Below are 20,595 nucleotides of genomic sequence, written 5' to 3'. Positions count from 1 at the left end.
CAAGGTGACTTTTAAAGTTTTTATTAGCACAAAGCAGGGGGCGGGGGAAATAAACAACTGTGAAACTTAAGCTTGAGATGAGTCCATGGTGATTGTAAAATACTATCAAAGATCAGCTTGCACTACAAAACAGCAATGCTACTAAGGACAATGCTACTAAGGATAACCTTTTCAACTCATCTTATTCATTTGAGGCTGCAGTCCTAAATGTGTTTACATCTCTGCAACCCATCAGAGTTGAATAGGATTTCACCAAAGCACTTAGGGTCACAGCTCATACTAAGAAGCAAGGTTCGGTTCCTAAATTATACATGACTAAGCAGTCTGCTATTGCAGTGGTAATAAGCAGAGTTGCACCCCACAGAAATCATTGTGATCTGAATGCAAATTCATGACATCTGCCATTGTAGTGGCCTGCTGCTGTCTGCAAGCCACATCACATTTCTGTTCATAACAATGTAATTGCATGACTGTGGTGCGCACTTCAGAAAGACTAACTGCTCTTTGGACCTTGCCAGTTACCTATTGCAGACACACTATAGGAATACTACAGCTTCTTTCTAGCCTTTTGTTTGTCAGCACACTACCTCAACATCTACTTCCTGCCACTTGCCCCAGATTTATCATGCTTGGTGGGTTCATGAGCGGCTTCTGCCAGTATTGGCCTTGCTTTGCCACCTGCACCGGGTTTAATGTCTGGAATCTCTTCACCATGTTTGTACACACTTACAGTTACATCCACCATCTCGCCACCATATTTGTTCTTAACATTGATGCTGTATTTCCCTGAGTCCTCTGATGATACCCCCTTGATGACCAAACCAGCATACTTTCCCTGCTCCAGTGTAACTACATAGTGCTCATTAAGTTCAAGCAGCTTGTCATTCTTAAACCAGACCAGTTCAGGATCTGGGTTACCAAACACAGTACAGGTCAGATTCAGGGTCTAGAGGAAAAAGAAACGCAAAATCAGGCACTAGCTCACTGTGTCAGTTAGTGAGCCAAAGATTTTGTCACCATAGACATGCTCTAAAAACAAAACACACTTGCAAATTAGTTAAGCTCTCTTTTTAAGTTTGTTTTCTACCTTCAGTAAGGTAGTGCTGCTGCTGTTTAATATTGCATATGAATTTGTGCAAGACATGTGCTGCTTGCAATACAATGGCATAAAGCATATTCCTAATGGTGCAGCGGGGAAATGACTTGATTATCAAGCCAAAGGCTGTCGGTTCAAATCCCTGCTAGTATGTTTCCCAGACTATGGTAAACACCTATATCAGGCAGCAGTGATATTGGAAGATGCTGAAAGGCATCATCTCATACTGCGTGGGAGATGGCAATGGTAAACCTCTCCTGTATTCCACCAAAGAAAATCACTGGTCTCTGTAGGCACCAGGAGTCGACACCGACTCAAGGCACACTTTACCTTTAAAACCAACTTAGTTAAATACAAATATTCTTTATCTTACCAGCTAGTATGATCCTGCATTAATAGCCCCCAAGGGCAGAATTGTGTGGCGTCAGAATGTCACTGCAGACCTCCCTGACGGAGGCCCCCAACCAAAGCATTAGCCAGATACGATGTTCAGACGATATATTTTAAAACAGCTTTGAAGTTTCCCTCTTGCATAGCTCTTGAGATTATTGAGCAAACAATTTCAGACAGATAAACTATCATGAAAGCTTAATTAATGTTGGTTATTAATTAATTAATATTGATGTTATTACTGAATGACTTCTTGTGTTGTTCTGCCCCAGTACTGAAGTTTGGTGCTCAATAAAATCTAGCTGCTATGCCAAATTTTTGTAATATGGGCTAGTGTATAACCTAGCTCATATATTAAAAGATATTTTTAGAAGTCTGTTGCTCTGTGCTAATGTGCATTAAAAGACTTTAAAACCCATGGATGTCTGCTGATGCACATAAAAGGTTTTTATATTCCAGAGTATTTTGCCTTGTCCCATAATTCCAAAATTCCAGAGTATTTTGCCTTGTCCCATAAACATTTTCATACCCTTTGAGTGCCTCATACTGCCAATGGAGAAGACTTTTTGATATTCAGGAAAATGTTTGAGAAACTGGTTTGGTTCAGCATTAGCCACTTAAAATACATGCCAGATTCCTACACTAAGATTCTTACATAGTATTCTCATAATTCTATAAGAGATGGTTACAGGGCAGTAGAAACACTTATCTGTCCTAATAAAGAAAATGCACCCACAAGAATATAGTATCACTGCTTTTGTTCATCCTAATGCCACTTTCATATCACAAGTGTTGTGTACTGGCATTACTTGCCCAAAGCTTGATCCTGTGTACTATGTCAGCAAATGATAGAGCCGTGTGTTTTAATAGGTGTGTTCTCAGTATTGTTCTCTTAAGAAGTCTTTTTGTCACACTTTTCCGGCTGCCTTTTAAAAGAACTAATATTTTCCCCCAGCCCTTTTCTACTGGCACTGCCTCTTCACTACAAAACAGTCAAGCTAGCCAAGCAACATGCTTTATCTTTACCTTGCCTTCCATTATAGTCACGACATCAGGCAAACCACCAATGACTTTACCACGATCTAGGATAGTAAAAACAACAAACTTGTTACTCATTCATTGTCAATGAATATATTTTAGGCAAGCATATAGAATCCTGGTCTAATCAAGGGGGCTTACATTAGGATGGGTTTAAAATGCTGTGACAAACTGTAATGAATTTTGAGGAAAATGCAAAAGATGTAAAATGTATATGCAGCATTAGCAGGCAATTATATATTACAGATTGTTGAATAATCTGTGTAAACTGCACTGAGCCATTTTTGGAAGAGTGTTATAGAAAGCAAATAAATAAAATAGTACAACCATTGTGCATCATCTTCAAGCTCAATTTATTCCATGCTTTCTCAAAAGTTTTCATTTACAAATCAAATTGTACTAAAATCTCCAAAAAACAGATTTCTGGGAAACTTTAAAAGTTGAAAACATCTAAGCTTTTGGATACTGGAACTTACAAACATTCACTGTTACTTTGGCACATATTTAGTTTTCAAATGCCAAGATACACATATTGACACAAGATGTCAATGCTTTCAGTTTCTTTCTAGAAATGGAAAGTCCATGTAATATGTCCACCCCTCCTAGCTCAATAGAAACAGAGACCTTTACATGGAGGACCACAAGACAAAGCTATGATGATGATCTTCCTTCTATAGATGCCTGTGTCCCTTGAAAGTATGGCCCTGAGGGCTGTGTGCTCTTTAGGGACACAATTTCAGGAAGCATAGGTGGTTACAGAGGGAAGGGAAGATTGTAAAAAAATCTCCCTTCCCTTGCTGTGTGACAGAAGACACTGGCGCATTGCTGCAGTGTTGGTCTGGATATCAACCAGTATCACAAACTATCATTATACGTACTGTATACACAGAGCTGGCCCAATTATTATTATTTTTTCTGGTAGTTTACCTCCCTTATGTTTTATCATATCTTGTGCTGCATTACAAAAGCACATAAAATGATCAGGAGTTGACTAAGATATTATTTTATTTAAATTTTCAATTTCAGTAATTTAACTATCATGCTGCAGTGCGTAACACTGGCTCATCTGAACCAAATACTATGCCATCGCCTAGGACATTATCACTAGCATACATTAGAATCCCCATTTCTAGAGGATTGTAAAACCCAGAGTTTATCCAGGAGGTTGCTCTGGGTAGAAATTACCCAGGAACAGTGTTTACTCTAAGGTGTGCGCACGTGCGCATGCTCACAAATTTGTTGATGTCTGCTCAGTTAATTTTAGAGCCTGCTCAGCTTGAACCAGGAAGGCCCCACTCTGAATGCATATGTGCACACACTGCCTTGATACTGCTGCCCAGAACAAAACTCATTCCGCACACAGATGGAAAAAAAATGAGAGAGAACAGTGCCCAGGAGGTTGCTTAGTTTGGCTCTATGATTCAGCTGGCCCTTCATACACAACAGATAAACATTCCAGCTGACTGTTTCAAGTAACATGATTGCCAGGCCAATAGCAAATTATTAGCTCATGGTATGTCATCATCATAGTTCAAAAACCATAATGCAGTGTAACGGAATAAGGCACTTCCCAGGAAGCTATTATTTTAGGCTGAAATTCAAAGCTCATTCCATGATCATAATGATTAAGTATGCTTAGGGTCAAGGAGCTGAACATATAACTGAAACTGCTCAATGACAGTCTTATTTACTTCCCAGAACTTCTGCATCACTCATATGGGTCCCTATCCTTGCCACCATCACATACAATCTATCATCCTTTGACTGTAGCCAGCTTTATATATACTTACCTGTTATGTGGTATCATTGGCATAAGCTTGCTTCTAAGAATTTATCGTGGTTTTTGAATTGGAAAATTGATGTTCAATTATTCCAACTTATCGATTCACTTCCCAAGATTAGCTACAGGCGTTTGGATCACTAACACACACTATGTATGTGCACGGAACCAGTTTGGAGGCCCTTTATGACTGGATATGACTGGAAGATGAGGACAACGGGGCGGCAAGGAGGTACGCTGCCGCCTCGATGGGCTTTTAAAACAACTAGTGCCGGCAGGGGGAAAGCAGTGGGAGGGGTAAGTGCACCCTCCACCCACTCTTAAAGGGAGACCCCCGCTGCCTTCGAACCACCCTGCCACAGTTCCATCCACATCCCTAACACTGGCCTGCTTGACAAGCTCTCTCCCCACCATCCCCGGCTTCAATAGAGCTGTAGTTCCTGGGAGGCAGCAAAAACAGGAGGTTTATCAAGCCTCCATTTGTGGGAAATCACCATAGCTGGCTTGCGGGCTGTATTCAGCGTTATGAGTCCAAAGTTATGCAGACTTGCCCTAAGGCAACATGTGTAACTATCCACTGTGCCTCCTTTTAACCACACTTGTAAAAGGGGATTGATGGAAAGCACCATCCTACGACTGTATGTCAAAGGAACATAAGAAGTTGCCTTCCACCGAGTCAGACCCTTGGTCCATCTAGTTCAGTATGGTCTACACAGACTGGCAGTGGCTTCTCCAAGGTTACAGGCAGGAGTCTCTCTCAGCCCTATTTGGAGATGACAGATATGGATATCTTGTGCCTTCATTGAATCTCATAGAGACCCATAATATAATCACCTTGGCTCTGTCAGCGGAATGCTAGCTCTTGCTCTTACGTGTTAATTAACATGCTTCTACTATAAATATTTTACTTACTCTTCTCAGCAAAAGCTGCTGCCCTAAAGTTGAAAAGAAAGAAAGGTAACAACAAAGATTAATATTACAATATTTTTGAGCATCACTAGTAGCTAAGATTAGGTAATTGCAATGAGTGTGAATTAAAGATAGGTAGGTAGGTAGGTAGGTAGGTAGGTAGGTAGGTAGGTAGGTAGGTAGGTAGATAGATAGATAGATAGATTGATAGATAGATCGATAGATAGCTTACTTGAGCCGCTGAAATTCTGCATAGGCATCATCATATGCTGCAAGGAAATATTTGAAAGTATTATAAAGTTTCCCTTTGAGTCAGCATAAACAATGTCACACATATTTGTGTTTATTTTCTTTCTTTGAACCTATAACCTAGTATAGAAACATCAAACAAAATCTAAGAAGTGGGATCAAAGTCAGCCCTGATGAGAAGAGGCATAGCATAAATGAAGTCAGTACTGTGCCTTGAATACTGCTGGCATGAAATATATGTTTAGTAATCAATAAATAAGATAATTTCCCCACTGTAAGATGTGTGAAAATTACAGCAGGATACATGCTATAACATCGCTAGAAGTCCTACCTTCTTCTACCATTGTTTCATTGCTAAAGGTCTTACCTTGTCCAGATAGATCTAGAGTCCTCTTATGAGCCTCTTTGCCATCAAACAGCTCAAAGGTATATTTCCCTTTATCTTTTTCTGCGGGTTCACAGATCTGCATCCAGGCCACTTCTTCACTACCTCCAATCCTCATCTTCTCACTAGAAGAAATCTTAGATTCCCTACAAAGATGAACAGAAGAACTTTTCAACAAACACAACACAGAGTTTTGGCATCTGGGCGTAAAGAAAAATATATCAACCAGCACCTAAAGAACCATGCAACTAGTTTTTTACACTAATCTTGTGCCTTCACTGAATGTATTTATTGTTACATTTATATCCCAGAGCCCAGTGTATACAAGGAGCCCAGAGTGATATACATGGTTATGTTTATCCTCACAGCAACCCTATGAGCTAGGTGAGGCTGAGAGATATGTGATTGGCCTGGGGTCACCCAGTGAGTTTCATGGTGGAATGGGGATTTGAACTTGGATCTACTCGGTTCTAGTCCAACACTCTAACCACTACACTACACTGAATCTCACAAAGACCCATAATAATACCCTGAGATGGGTGTATAAAGAACAGCGGTTTCCATGCCACTGGGCAACCCATTTTTGAAAAAGAGAACTTTCAGAAACAAATTGGGATAAGGCATAAGGGCTTGTCACTGAAAAGAAAAAGAGACAAAATATGTTCTGTTGGTCCTGCTCAAATACTTGGACACACCTTGAGCGAGCTTTTTGGATGCTGGCTACTGGTTTAGAAAATATCATTACTGACAACTAATGAGCTCACTTTCATAGTGATGATAACATTCACTTCCTAGCTGGATACATCAGACTGTGCTCCATTTGCACCTTCTGGAACACTGTTGTGCCATATCTATTTTCCCCCCTCAGAGCATCACTATGGACAAGAGTTTGCACATCAAATTGTCAATAATTCTTTCCCCCACCAAAAATTAAATCAGACAGAATCAGATATAACGTGGGTCCAACTTACTGGACTACATTAGTGAAACTACAATATTCTCATTGGAAGTACAGGAACATAGGAAGCTGCCATATACTGAGTCAGACCATTGGTCTATCGAGCTCAGTATTGTTTTCACACACTGGCAGCAGCTTCTCCAAGGTTGCAGGCAGGAATCTCTCTCAGCCCTATCTTGGAGAAGCCAAGGAGGGAACGTGAAACCTTCTGTTCTTCCCAGAGCAGCTCCATTCCCTGAAGGGAATATCTTACAGTGCTCACACTTCTAGGCTCTCATTAATATGCAACCAGGGCAGACCCTGCATAGCTAAGGGGACAAGTCATGCTTGCTATCACAAGATCAGCTCTCATTATTATTATTTTATTTATTATTTTTGTTTACACAGACAGACAGGTGTTATTGACTCATTTGTTTTATCCAGACATCAGGTGCTTCCCAAGGACCTGGGATGGCTAAATTTTATTATCAATGTTGTTGCTGTTGTTATTATAGATATTGTCGCAGAATATAGGCTATCCCCAGTAGAGTTGCTTTTTGTAATTGGCTGATGGTGATTTCTGTGGCCCCTATGGTGTTGAGGTGCTCTTCAAGGTGTTTTGGAATTGCACCTAGGGCGCCAATTACTACTGGGATTATTTTGGTCTTTTTCTGCCACAGCCTTTCAATTTCAATTTGTTGATCTTTGTATTTTGTTATTTTTCATAATAATAATAATAATAATAATAATAATTCAGTTTCTATACTGCCCTTCCAAAAATGGCTCAGGGCAGTTTACACAGAGAAATAACAAGCAAATAAGATGGATCCCTGTCCCCAAAGGGCTCACAATCTAAAAAGAAACATGATAGACACCAGCAACAGTCACTGGAGGTACTGTGCTGGGGGTGGATACAGCCAGTTACTCTCCCCCTGCTAAATAAAGAGAATCATGTTAAAAGGTGCCTCTTTACCAAGTTAGCAGCGGTCATCCTTATGGGATGACCTTAAGCTATCCCATAACTATTATTCTCATTTCTCACTTATTCAAGGCCACATAGCATCCAAGACAGAGGTGGGACTAGATCAAAGATTAACTCTCTATCCATTAGCTAGATAATACCTTTCAGATATTCACAATGCAGCCAGTACATTAGGATCTTCATCTCTAGCTAATATTTTATGTCAAGGTCTCCACAGAGAGGTTAGCATTTTCAGCCAAACTTGGACGGGAAACTAACTCATTTACATTACTAGAAGAAGCAACTTGCATATCACATCCAGCATCTGAATTCAGTAATTTTTTTTTTTTAAAGAAAATAAAAATGGAGGGTATTGTATCTTTTCCAAGTGGTCAAATCTTCTATGCGTGGTCAGATATGTAGGCTGGAAACAGACCATCGTTGCTTCAGAGAGTCAAAGGATGAAGTTGTAGCTCAGTGGTAGAGCATCTGCTTTGCATGCAGAAGGTCCCAGATTCAATCCCTGGTTGGGAAAGATTCCTGCCTGGATCCTTGGAGAAGCCTCTGCCAATCAGTGCAGATAATACTGAGCTAGATGGACCAAGGGTCTGACTCAGTATAAGACAGTTTCCTATGTAAACAGATTTTGTATTTCCAAAAACTGTTTGGTCAGTGGCAATGGTCAGAGATACATGAAATATGTGGGTTTATCATGGAAAGCAAAAACTCTTAAAATTATTTCACCTTTCTTAATACATAACCCTTGGATATGATACAAAAGTAAATCACTGTGCTAATGGCATGTCTGCATTCTCCTACATTCTCAGCTTGTTGCTTTAGCTTACACCACCAGCAGTGCAAATAGTTCCCCTGGCAAAAGGCAGGAACTTCTGTTCCAGCCCCATCCCTGTACTGGTTATAGCAAGCTATGCATACTGCATAACCACTAATGATCTGGGAGATGCTTCTTTGCATTTTCAAAGAACTTTCCTGCAACTGAGGGGTGATTCCTCAAGCCAGGGGTTAGAGGCAGAAACATTTGCTCTCTAATTCAATTGATTTTTTAAAAATCAGCTCTGGCCTTAAGCAACATAAAATGGAATTTACAGAATCATCCAAGATCATCAATAAAACCATACCCTGTGCCTACTTCCAGAGGACAGTTCTAAGGGCAGTTTTATGACTTCTGGAAGTTTTTTTTTTAAAGGTGAAGACTCTGACTTTGTTTTGGTTTTGGTTTTGCTTTAATGCCCATGACTCTCTCTGCTATTTCATTTTAAATTTATTTTATCCTTAATTTTGGTCTATTCATATTTCAATGTAATAATCTACATGAAGCTTAAAAGGATTTTTTTAAAGGAAGAACATCTGTCACCCAGGGAGGGTTCTATTACTTCTGCTATTTATCATTTATAGTGCTTTCAAGATGTGCATTGCATTTTCAGCATAAAATAAGAGACATATGCAAAGAGACAAGCCAAGGAAGAGTGACAGCAAAGGGAAGGGAAAAGCAGGGAGATAAAAGGGTACACGATGGGAGAGCAAGCAATAGTAGGTACATGTATGATTAGATTAGTCAAGTTTTGTGAACAGAAGGTGAGGAGAGGCAGAGGAACAAGGCCTCTGTCAAAGAAGTAGGCTTGAATCTGAAGGATGAGGAGGATTTCTAAGAGAGGGTGTTGTAGGCATATGGTAAAAGGCACCAATGAGAGACAAAAGCGCATGACTTGAATAAAATCCTATAATTCAGTCTTGAAAAAGAATGAGCAAGACTTCAGTATTTATCTGGGCTGCTACTGAATGAATGAATTTTAGACCATGCAGCACTTCAAACTGGCTATTATGATCAATATTCTAGAGCCAAGGAGGGTCGACTTTCTACTGCCAAGGTAAAATGGAAGGAGTGATAAGGGATGACCCAAGGCCAACTTAGATGTGATGTTAATCATGTCAGTGGTGCTGTTGGCAGCTTCTCCTTGGCTGCTATTTGACACAGAAGAAACACACAGGACCAAATGAGGTAATTAATGTCATGTCTTAGCCCTCAGCCATACACACCCAATCATCCTGGCAGATAATTAGTCCTTTGAATTGAAGGATGTTGACTACTGTGATTTCTTCTCTCCAAATATGAGAGGAGAGGGCTTTGTGTGGCTGTTGTATGAAAGTCCTACGTTGGCCAAATCCAACTGCTTTATCCGTTTCAAGACCAGGCAAAAATGTCATGTATGATACCGCTATGGTTCCAAAATCTGTGCAAAAAGGTGTTCTGTTTACATCTTCATTCCACTACCCTTGTCAAACTCTAAGCTCTGCTTTAAAGATGGATTCCCCAGTCCAGCCATAGTGACATCATACAAAGGCTATTCTCACGAGCAGCCTAACCCAGGCTAGGGCAGTCCACTCTGGGTGCGCAGCAGCATACCAAAGGGAGAAAACATCAATCATCTGGGGGGAAGGTAGTTTCCACCCTCCCCCGCATCCCCTTGCGGTCATGACTATAGCCTTACACAAGCTAGTTGCATGAGGAAACACATGTGAGTGGACAATCCATCCAGCAGCTTATCAAATTATCAGCGCTAGCTAGCACTGATTAATTGTTGGGAAGGAGAGCAGGGTTACTGTCCACCTTTCCATGTCAAACAGCTGATTGGTCCAACTGGTGATTCTTTGATAAGGGCTATGTGGTAACTGCCATGATTGCTGGAAGTGCAACTGGATCGGGTTTGGGATATTTAAAATGAGATTTGTCTTCTTGGGGGCAGGGGCATCTGGGATTCAAATTTAAAAGAACGCACTTGCTTTTGCGCGCAGAACCTTGACTATGTGCAAAGAGATTTCCTGATGTTCTGACCATAGATGCTTTAGTCCTATACAAAGCATGTACAGGTTTCTGCTGACCTATACATGCTTTGTGTTTGTTGCACTTCAGAGAAACTGCTGTTCTTTTAACACAGACTACCAATGGATTGGAAAGAACAAAATGAAGGGTGCAGTGGGGAGGAAACATTTATGAACCAGTCTGTAAGCAATGGCTTACATCCTCACTAATGATGTGCTTCATTACAAAATGATGTGCTTCATCACAAAAAGTGGGAAGCACTAGCTTCTGAAGTACAGATGCTCACATACATGGTAATTTAGGGAGTTACTAGCCCGCAAATACTATTTCTGGGTTGCATGGAGTATTTAAGAGGGGAAGGGGATCACCCCATCCCCGCACAGTGCTAGTGGCTGCAAGCCTTAGAAGTGGGGCCACTAGCACTGTGCAGATGCCTTTTTAGCTGCATGCGAGCACCATTAGTGAGGATGTCAACCAATGACTGGCCAAAAGTACACTGGGGAATCTCATTTATGCTTTAAAATGATGCAGTTAGAATTGGAATGTAGAAATGCCCAGCACTGAGACAGAGTTCTTTATTTTCCAATATTGATACTCTCAAGCCAGAGGCTGCCAGTTCGAATCCCCGTTGGTATGTTTCCCAGACTATGGGAAACACCTATATCAGAACAAACTGGTTCATAAATGTTTCCTCCCCACTGCACCCTATATCGGGCAGCAGCAATATAGGAAGAAACTGAAAGGCAACATCTCATACTGTGTAGGAGGAGGCAATGGTAAACCCCTCCCGTATTTTACCAAAGACAACCACAGGGCTCTGTAGGTGCCAGGAGTTGACATCGACTTGACGGCACACTTTACCTTTACCAGTTAAACCATCCCCTCACATAATTCCATGAATACAGACCAGATTCTCTTTGATCAGCTAAAAAAAAAAAAGTTCAAATGGGGGTGATTTGGCCTAATGATGACAAAGGCCTAATGTGAAAAAGAATGAAATATTATAAGTTAGCTTTTGCTTCTCTATACTAGCTTCAGCTCACTAGACCAAGCAAACCTCTAGATGGAAACTCTGTTAGATTCCCTGCAGTGCAATGAGTGGATGATTGCATGCTGGCTTTAGGATTTGTTTTATGCTCCCTGCTATGCAAAGTGCTGGGATGATTCAGGGCTGGCTGGGGATTTGCATGCAATGATGCCAGCTGTGCTGATGACAGCATGAAAAACAAGGATTGGCTCATTTCTTATGAAATATTTGTCGCCTGAGAATTTTTTGTTTTGTTTTAAGCAAGTAAGAAAGGAGAAATGGGGGTTTAATTTTTTCTTCTATATTGGTATCTGTGCCAAAATGTTTATTTTCAATCCTCCAAATACCAGGTAAAACTCACCCAGGAATCAGGACTTAGCTCTCACTTACTTGTGATACCAGCTCGCTTTCATTTCCTCTGTATAATACTTCATGAAACACTGTAATCTTATTCCCTCTGGAGTACAGTGGATTCTCAGCTCAGAAGCAGATTTGCCTGCAGATGTAAACATTTTTCAGATGCAATGTTTATAAGATCTCAAATCAGAACCTAAAGCATGCAGAGATTCTTAATATAGTTCACTTTACCTACAAAACCCATATTTCAGTTAGGAACCAGTTAATGCAAAATCCCCAGTAGGACTTCTGCTAAAGGACTGCCATGAAACTAGATCAACATAGTTAAGACAAAGAAGTGGATTCCCCTCCCCCATCAACCCATTGGTTTTATTAATCAAACCTTTTGGAGGAATATAACAAACTCTTTTTAGGAATTACTGTTATGTCTTCTATGTATATTATAGTAAATGTCAGAAATCTAGAGAGCTTTAACATTTACTGACAAGATGTGAAGATGCCAGAGAGAAATGTCAGAAAATTCTGACATCTACTGGTATATCACAAAGTCAACTAAGTGCCCTCAGTAAATGTTAAAATGTCATCCACATTTCCATAATGTATTAGTAAAGAACATTTACCAATGCAAGTAAATGACAAAAACTACCCACTTGACACAAACATTCCAGACATTTTCTGCTGAGCCTCCTAAATTCCTAAGAATTTACCAGTAAATGTTGACATTACCCAAGTTTCTGATATTTACCATAACACATTTGTTTCTGTATAGTGCAATATTTCAATATAAGCTGCTACTTTACTATATTAAGCACAGTCCAGAATCCAAGGCAATTTTATACTGATGCAGCATTTTAAAATGCTCTCCATAGTTGCATCAAGAGTCAAGAGAATGAGCTGGTCTCTCATTGTAACTTCTTACCACAGAGCTAGTAAACTGCAGTGTCCTAACTCCTTTCCAATAAATGATACAGTGTGTATGCGTGCGTGTGTGTGTATGAATGAAGTGGAATTAGCATTTACTTACCACTGACTCTACTCAATCCCAGGATCATATCGTCATATACTGAGAAAAGGAGGGGAAACAATATATTGTTGGCATGGAAAATATAGCTATGCAGTCATTAGTCACATAAGAAAGCAGATTGAGACAATGGTATAATAGTTTAACTATATTTTATGGAAGGGTTTAATGCAGTTCTACAGGGTTTTACAGAATGACCCGCACTGTATTTTGTTGTTACATTGTCCTTGGATATCATCTGCCTATTGCACTTAGCAGTTAGCACCTAGGAGCTTTGTCCATAGGAAGGCTATGCAGATGGCCTTGGATACATCCAAAACACACACATTCAGACTTTGGATCTGGAGATTCACATCAGGATGGACACTTGAATAAGCTTGTCCTATTTGCTGTCCCACCATTATTGCCATTTGAATATAATATGTACATTGTTAAAATGGCAGCAATGGCATGGCACCATTGGCGGCAAGCAGCAGTGTTTGGTGACAATGGTGGAGATATAATGGTAGGGAGCATCCAAAGGTCAGTGGGTACTGCCAGTAAAGAAAAAATGTCCATAGCCTAACCAAATCCACAAATAACCAAGATTCAGACTGACTTTAGCAGATGAACACAACCATATCCAGAAAATAGCAGGGCTCCGGGACATGACTCCACAAAGAGGTACAGTCTCTACTAGGACTACGAGTGGCTTTAAAGCAATAAATACTGATCTATACAACAGCAATACCATTTAGTCTGCTTCAGACATTATTAAACAGGGTACAGCATACCCAGGTAGAAAGGGAATGGGAGTATGTGGCAAGCCCAGCCCTACTTTATGTGGGCCTTGGCCACACACACCGTGGGCACCCTCAGATTCCTCATTTGACTGAGGTGGGCTGGGCAGCACTGAACCTGGGGAGCCTTGCTTCACGCCATTTAGAGTACTGGAATGCCTAGGGTCCTAAAGTGAGTTGACAATGTCTCCCATGTTCAGCCCTGCCTCCCTCAGAGAAGCTAGGGAGGATGACTGAGGGTAAGGCTAACCAACCCACTGATGAGGGCGAGGCTAAGCAACCCACTCCCATCCCCCCTTTACCTCATTTCGTTTTAGCATGCCTGAAAGAAATTTTTGTCTCAAAGGAAATATAGCTGTTTCTTTGAAACAAAGAACAGCTGGGAAATAAAACGAAACCTGCTAACATAAACCTTTCTACCATTAAACATGACAATATCAGATTAGAGAAACAAAGCTTGGTGGTGCTAAGGGTGTGTGCACATCAGTTTAATGCCCATGATATATCCTGGCAACAGTTCGTTTCTTTGCACCAGTAACAACAAACCATGGTTTATTAATAAGAGAACACACCACAGCGAGGTTTAAGCTCATATGAGAAAGAGGAGAGAGGAGAAAGAGGGAGTGTGCAAGCCCAAGACTCACTGTGGAGCATTCTCGCATGTGTGAGTTTTTAAAGTGTGTTACATCTGAATGTAGCCTATTGGAATCTTTAGAAGTCAGAATAATTGGACTGGCTAAAAAGTGGAGGGGGGGTTCTAAGCATCATACAGCACCTTGCAGAGGTTTGTGAGGACTGGGCAGTTGAGGTGGATAAATAGCCCGATTGTAGAAGGGAAGGAAACTTTCAGAATTATCTATAGTTCAGAGTTTCTGACAACTTCAGTTTTAGTCTCTCATTTCTCTGGCTCTGTCTACTGTAGCTAAAGGAAATGATTTCCTGTGGTTTGGAAGAATTATTAACCATTCATTACTTCAGTGCAGAGAAATGCAGCTTTACCTTTCCCTGATACATCAAGAGCAGAGACGTCTTGACCTCTGTCATCTGACAGTGTTCCCTTATATTCACCCTGCTCCTTTTTAGACAGCTAGAAATAAAATACAGTATGGTTATTATGAAAGTTAATCTAATACAAGCCATTTAAGTATGTGCTACATTTTCCATACCACAAAGAATTTTTTTCTTTGGATTTTACCTGAACAACGATTACATGACAGAAAATGGACATGAGAGCTTGGTTAAGACAGAGGTAGTTATTGTACGGGCTTGAAACTCGAGAGACGATTTTGATCTGCCAGTTCTGAATGGGGTCACACTTTCCCAGAAGGGACAGGTACGCAGTCTGGGGGTGCTTCTGGATCCAAACCTCTCCCTGGTGTCCCAGGCTGAGGTGGTGGACAGAGGTGTTTTTTATCAGCTTTGGCTGATATGCCAGCTACATCCATTTTGTGAGATGAATGACCTCAAAACAGTGGTACATACTCTGGTAACCTCTAGGGTGGATCACTGCAATGTGCTTTATGTAGGGCTGCCTTTGTACATAGTCCGGAAACTGCAGTTGGTCCAGAATGTGGCAACCAGGTTAGTCTCTGGGTCATCTAGGAGGGACCATATTACTCCTGTGTTGAAAGAACTACACTGGCTGCCGATACATTTCCGGGCAAAATACAAGGTGCTGGTTATTACCTATAACCTCCTAAACAGCTTAGGCCCTGGGAAGCTAAGAGAATGTCTTCGTTTTTATTAGATTAATAGTTTTAATATTTTTAATTTGGGTTTTAAATAATTTTAATGTTAATGATTTTAATGTTTAAATGATTTTAATGTTAATGATTTTAAATGTAAACTGCCCAGAGATGCATGTTTTGGGGGGTATAGAAATATGTTAAATAAATGAATAAATAAATAAAGTCGTTACCGCATGTATATTGTTAAATCTACTGCTTAAATTTACAAAGCTGTCTATCAAGCATTTCTAGGCTAAATACAACATTTTCAACCAATGCATATCAAAACTAGCTTTGTAAAGTTCAAGGAACTATTCACTGTGGCAGAGAGACAATAATAGATTAATTTAAAAGTTGTCAAAAATTGCTACTCAATTTTTGCTCTTAGCCTTTATATCCAGGTCAGAGGCATTTCAAGGTACAATCACAACAGAGTCAATTAAGTAACAATACCCACTTAAAAACATAAATGCAACAGGGAATAAGATTCACTGAAATCAATGAGACTTGATGCACAATGCACAGCATTGTGCATCTGGCATGAGTACACCTGGCATGATTCAGCCAAATTAAACACCTTTAAGTCCCACTGATTTCATTGGAAGAAAGTTGAGCACATGCTTTACTTTCCATTGAAACCCATGGGATTCAAGCTCAACTTTGGCTAGATCATAGTTAGGAGGGGTTGGCTAACTCTCAGCAAACTCTATTATAAGTACCACAGTGGTACTTCTCTAAAAAAAGAAAAGTTTTAAAATTAAAATTAAAAGCAGCTAGTCTAACGATCAAAAGTCTCAAGTGAGGTAATTAAAATACAGAAGTGTCATATGGGAATTACAACATATTATAATAGACCCACAATACCTGGTACGTGAACAAAAATAGAACCAGAAAAGGTTAGTGCATGATGGTAATGCTGCTAAATAGTCCAAAAGATCTCATTCTATTCTGTTACAAGGTACCTTTATAGAGCTGGAGCTAAAAGCCAAATTGAACTAAGGAGAGGCGCTCAGGCAGAAGACAACTCTTCTGGGGAGATAAGTATGTTTCAAAAGAGGCATCACAAGTCTTTTGCTTCTGTTCAACAGATTTTCAGTGTTTTATATTGTTTCAAAAACCTGCTCAACCAGTTTGACCAAAGCCATCTGTAAGACAAAAGAAATGTGTATGCCCATGTTGGGAAGTGAAACACCTCTCAGTCCACTATCAACTGTCTTCAGAACATTGCATTGTCTGTGCCCAGTCTAACTGTGGCTAGTGTATAGCAATGCTTCAGGGTGAGAGAGGTTTAAACAACCTCTCTCATTGTACGTGCATGCTCTGAGAGTAGTCAGAGAGAATAAACTTCTCTCTGCCTCCAGATCACCAAATGAGAGCCCAGATATTTTAATATTATTCTTCACTATGTTGGCTAATAGATTTCAAACACTGTTTGTTGATTAACAACTAGGGGGGAAGGCACTATCAGTTGAGAAGGTGTAAAAACGTGAAAGGAAATACATGAACAAAAGAAAAATAGAAGGAAGTAAGATTTGCATTTTGTTTATATTTAAGGCTCCAAAATGACAACAAATGATCTCTGATTTAGGTACAAGTTTAAAAAGTCTTCAAAGATGTGATGAATGTTTCCAGGGAATGGTGGACCTCCCATAGGAATCTATCCCTAAAGCTACTAGGAAGCCTAGTGCTAGGCATCTTCTTAATATTCTGAAGGGATGGCAGTCCCATATGCCATGTGAGCTTTTCCAGACAAGATGCAAGCCCACAAGATGCACAATCCCCAACATTTAAAAAAAAAATTATAACACACATGAAGCTTAACTTCTGCTAAGAGAAAGATCAGAAAAAAGTTTGTTCTATAATGAGGGGCAAGTTCTAAATGTGTGCAACAGCCACCAAGCTTATCTGTTCATGATCTTAATGAAATGGCCAGTTAAGCGTTTCATTCAGAAGCCACTGCAGCATACCCTTGGAATAGTCAGGCAGCACACTTCTTTCTGCAAGTCCGGCAACTCTTCAACGTCAATTCCAGCTCCATCTCGGAACCACCTGAAAATGGTCTCCTTCTTGGTATTTGCTACCTGAAAAACAACACAATAAATTAAGTATGAGATTCTTTTAGCAAGCAAAAATATGCCTTGATGGCTTGTTTGTCTTATTGGCCAGCAGAAGACATATTTTATAATGGTGTGATGGTTTTTTATTGGAAATTATCATGGCAAGACAACATATTTCATAACACCAGCGTAGTTTCTATTAGAAATTATCACAAAAGGTACTAAAATATTCATTTTGGAGTGATTATTCAGGCTGTGCTCCTAAGCATAATTATGTGCACACAAACAATTTTGAAATCAATGAGACCAAAAGCCTATTTACATGACAACTGTGAAAAAAGTACTAAATCACTCACATAGTAGGCCAGAAATCAGACCTATGTTGGGCTTCAATTTCCTATTTTGTTTTCTGTGAGACTGAAGTAAAGCAGGATCCACCAAACAGCACTCTCTTGGGCTTTACTGAAATGTGCATGAACTGCTGTCAGAAACTGATTAAGCTAGACCGGTTTGCAAACCAACTGTACACAGTGGCGTACCGGGGGGAAACGGTGCCCAGGGCAAGCTCTGCCCCTGAAATTGCGCCGCCCCCGCCCCCCCCACATACCTGAGTGCGCCCCCTGCCCCGAGTGAGCGCGGCGGTGGCGGGAGTGAGCGCGGCGGCGGGGGCGGGAGTGAGCACGGCGGTGGCGGGCGGCAGCAGATCGTCGCCCAGTGAGGCGGTGGTGGGTGGCGGCGGATCGCCCAGTGCGGCGGTGGCGGGCGGCGGCAGCGGATCGAGTGCAGCAGAGCGACGCCGAGGCCTGCCTTCTGGCCCAGCATCGCTTCCCAACTGCGAGGCGCGCCTGCGCAGTTCATTCTATGAACTGCGCAGGCGCGCCTGTGCAGTTGGGAAGTGACACCGAGCCAGACTGCAGGCCTCGGCGTTGCTCTGCTGCACTCGATCTGCTGCTGCCACCCGCCACCCACCACCGTCGCACTGGGCGATCCGCCGCCACCCGCCACCGCCGCACTGGGCGATCCACCACCACCCGCCACCGCCGCACTGGGCGATCCACCGCCACCCGCCACCACCGCGCTCACTCCCGCCACCGCCGTGCAATCCGGGGGGCGGGGGGCATGCCACTTTTGGCGCCCCCCCACGGCCCACCAGAGTGGCGCCCAGGGCACGTGCCCTGCCTGCCCCCCCTATCGTTACGCCCCTGACTGTACAATTCTGCAGAAGTTTAGATTTTGGGACCAATGATGATCCCTGGGGAGAAGGGATCCTGAGAGAGCAAAAGCCTCCCTCTGTAGGACACAATGTCCCACAGAAGGAATGGGCACAGAGAAGCTGCTTAAAGTCAGTTCTCTCGAAGCATTCCTGTAAGTAGTATAAAGGCAAGGGAGAACCAGCATGTTGCTTTATTCTTGAAATATATTTGTGCATTGGTTGATATATGAAATACTGCTGGATGAGCAAGTTTAAATTGTAACTGGAAAAAGCAATTTTAGAGAGAAATTTTCAAAAAGAACAGGTAACGATTGCTATTCAGAGAGACTGTTCTATGTTGCTGGGCAGGTCTGTCCATCAGAGATCTGTTGTTTACTTTGTAGCTGCAGTTTTGCCTTTCTTGTATTGTTGGGGATGACAGAAATGCCAAAACTAAAATCAGTACTGAAAAATTAAGGTTCCTAGTCCATAGCACTGTGCTATGCACCTCTGGAGCAATGTACCTCTGAATTAGCTGGGACAGATCACACAGAGGGAAAATGCCCTGAATACAGGACCCAAAAGTAAAAGGAAGAGCTGCCTGCTTTTTGAAATAGTTTACCAGAAAATATACTGCAAGCATATCTGGAACTTTAAAGCATTGTTATTTGCATTTATGTACCTCTAGCAAACAAATCTACATTCACAAGACAACATTTTGGTATTAATTATTTTCATAATTAATTCAACAATTAATCTTGCCTATATTTTACATCAACTGAAGACTCAAGCTTTTTAAGTATGGAGATACTATTGCTGCTACAAGAAGTATTCAATTCAATTGCTCTGGAAGAAATAAACCTGCTTCTGGCTTCCATTGTTCTGTTGAAATGAGTGCAAATACATGAGAGTTGCTGGCAAAGTTCCCTAAGCCAGGATTGGAGAAGAACTTTGAGAGATCATAATATCCCATCTCAAACAGGAGGTCAGCTTTTAAAGCCTCAAAATTATTACCCACCGGATCAAATTCTGAGCTGGGGAAGAAATCACAGCTTCCCTCACTGCATTCCCATACTGCAATGCTTGTGGCTTTTGAGACAACTAGGCTCTTCCATGGCACCCCAAGGTTTCATATCCTACAATGCTGCTGCCCAGTGTGTCACAGCAACTGAGGGAGGCAGGGGATGTCTCTTGGCAAGTTGGCACTGCTACAGCTGACCATCCTGTCACCCTGTCACTCACCAGGTAAATAGAAGAGCAGGAAGGTGTTTCAAAAGGTGTAGGGTTGGTGTGGTGGGCTATGTGAAATAGTGGGGGCTGTCAGAGATGGGGGAGGACATTTTTTGAAGCCTTGAACTGGCTCAGAAAAGTAATCAGTGCCGAGTTACTGATTATGAAAAAGCTCTGGGGTAGCTGATGAGCATTTGAGTGCTTATCACTTATTTTTTAAATGAAGGTAGTACCAAGTTCTTTCTCCTAGGCTCAAATTCAGAACAGAGATAACCATGAAGTTAGCATATGCTGCAGAATAGGACTGAAGCCAAAGGAGATGAGTTCTGTTCTAGTGAAACGTTCCTGAAAGTACTTGTGTGGGGAGAACGTGCAGCTTTGTTACTGTACTAAGCTTCTTTCAAATTACCAATATACAGTAAGCACATCACAAGATAGTGGAATCTGTAATGTGAAGATGATAATTGCTTCCCCTTCCCTGTTGTCTCCCTTTTGGATAGGTTCTAGATCAGGGTCCCCACCCTTGGCTTCCCAGATGTTGCTGGAGTACTCCCAGCTACAATGGCTGAATCAACACAACTACACAGTTCTACATAAAGCAAGTTATTTATCTCAAAG

The 20,595-nt window shown here is 41.3% G+C and overlaps 1 protein-coding gene across 3 annotated transcripts in view; it reads right to left on the bottom strand.

Annotated features, from left to right (window-relative positions):
- Positions 1 to 5: 5 nt before the first annotated feature.
- MYOM2 (myomesin 2) overlaps positions 6 to 20,595 on the bottom strand; it is a 119,917-nt gene continuing 99,327 nt past the window's right edge. For all 3 annotated transcript variants that reach the window (XM_053286188.1, XM_053286187.1, XM_053286189.1), the window contains exons 29-37: positions 17,466 to 17,579; positions 14,771 to 14,858; positions 12,996 to 13,034; positions 12,005 to 12,110; positions 5,830 to 5,993; positions 5,446 to 5,482; positions 5,217 to 5,239; positions 2,513 to 2,568; positions 6 to 946 (exon numbers count right to left, since the gene is read on the bottom strand). In XM_053286188.1, coding sequence (XP_053142163.1) covers positions 596 to 946; positions 2,513 to 2,568; positions 5,217 to 5,239; positions 5,446 to 5,482; positions 5,830 to 5,993; positions 12,005 to 12,110; positions 12,996 to 13,034; positions 14,771 to 14,858; positions 17,466 to 17,579 — 978 coding nt within the window. In that variant the 3' untranslated portion in view covers positions 6 to 595. The remainder of the gene's footprint in view (positions 947 to 2,512; positions 2,569 to 5,216; positions 5,240 to 5,445; positions 5,483 to 5,829; positions 5,994 to 12,004; positions 12,111 to 12,995; positions 13,035 to 14,770; positions 14,859 to 17,465; positions 17,580 to 20,595) is intronic.

Source organism: Hemicordylus capensis, chromosome 1, assembly GCF_027244095.1.
Source record: "Hemicordylus capensis ecotype Gifberg chromosome 1, rHemCap1.1.pri, whole genome shotgun sequence".
NCBI classification, from domain to species: domain Eukaryota; kingdom Metazoa; phylum Chordata; class Lepidosauria; order Squamata; family Cordylidae; genus Hemicordylus; species Hemicordylus capensis.
This window is presented reverse-complemented; position numbering and strand designations above follow the sequence as displayed.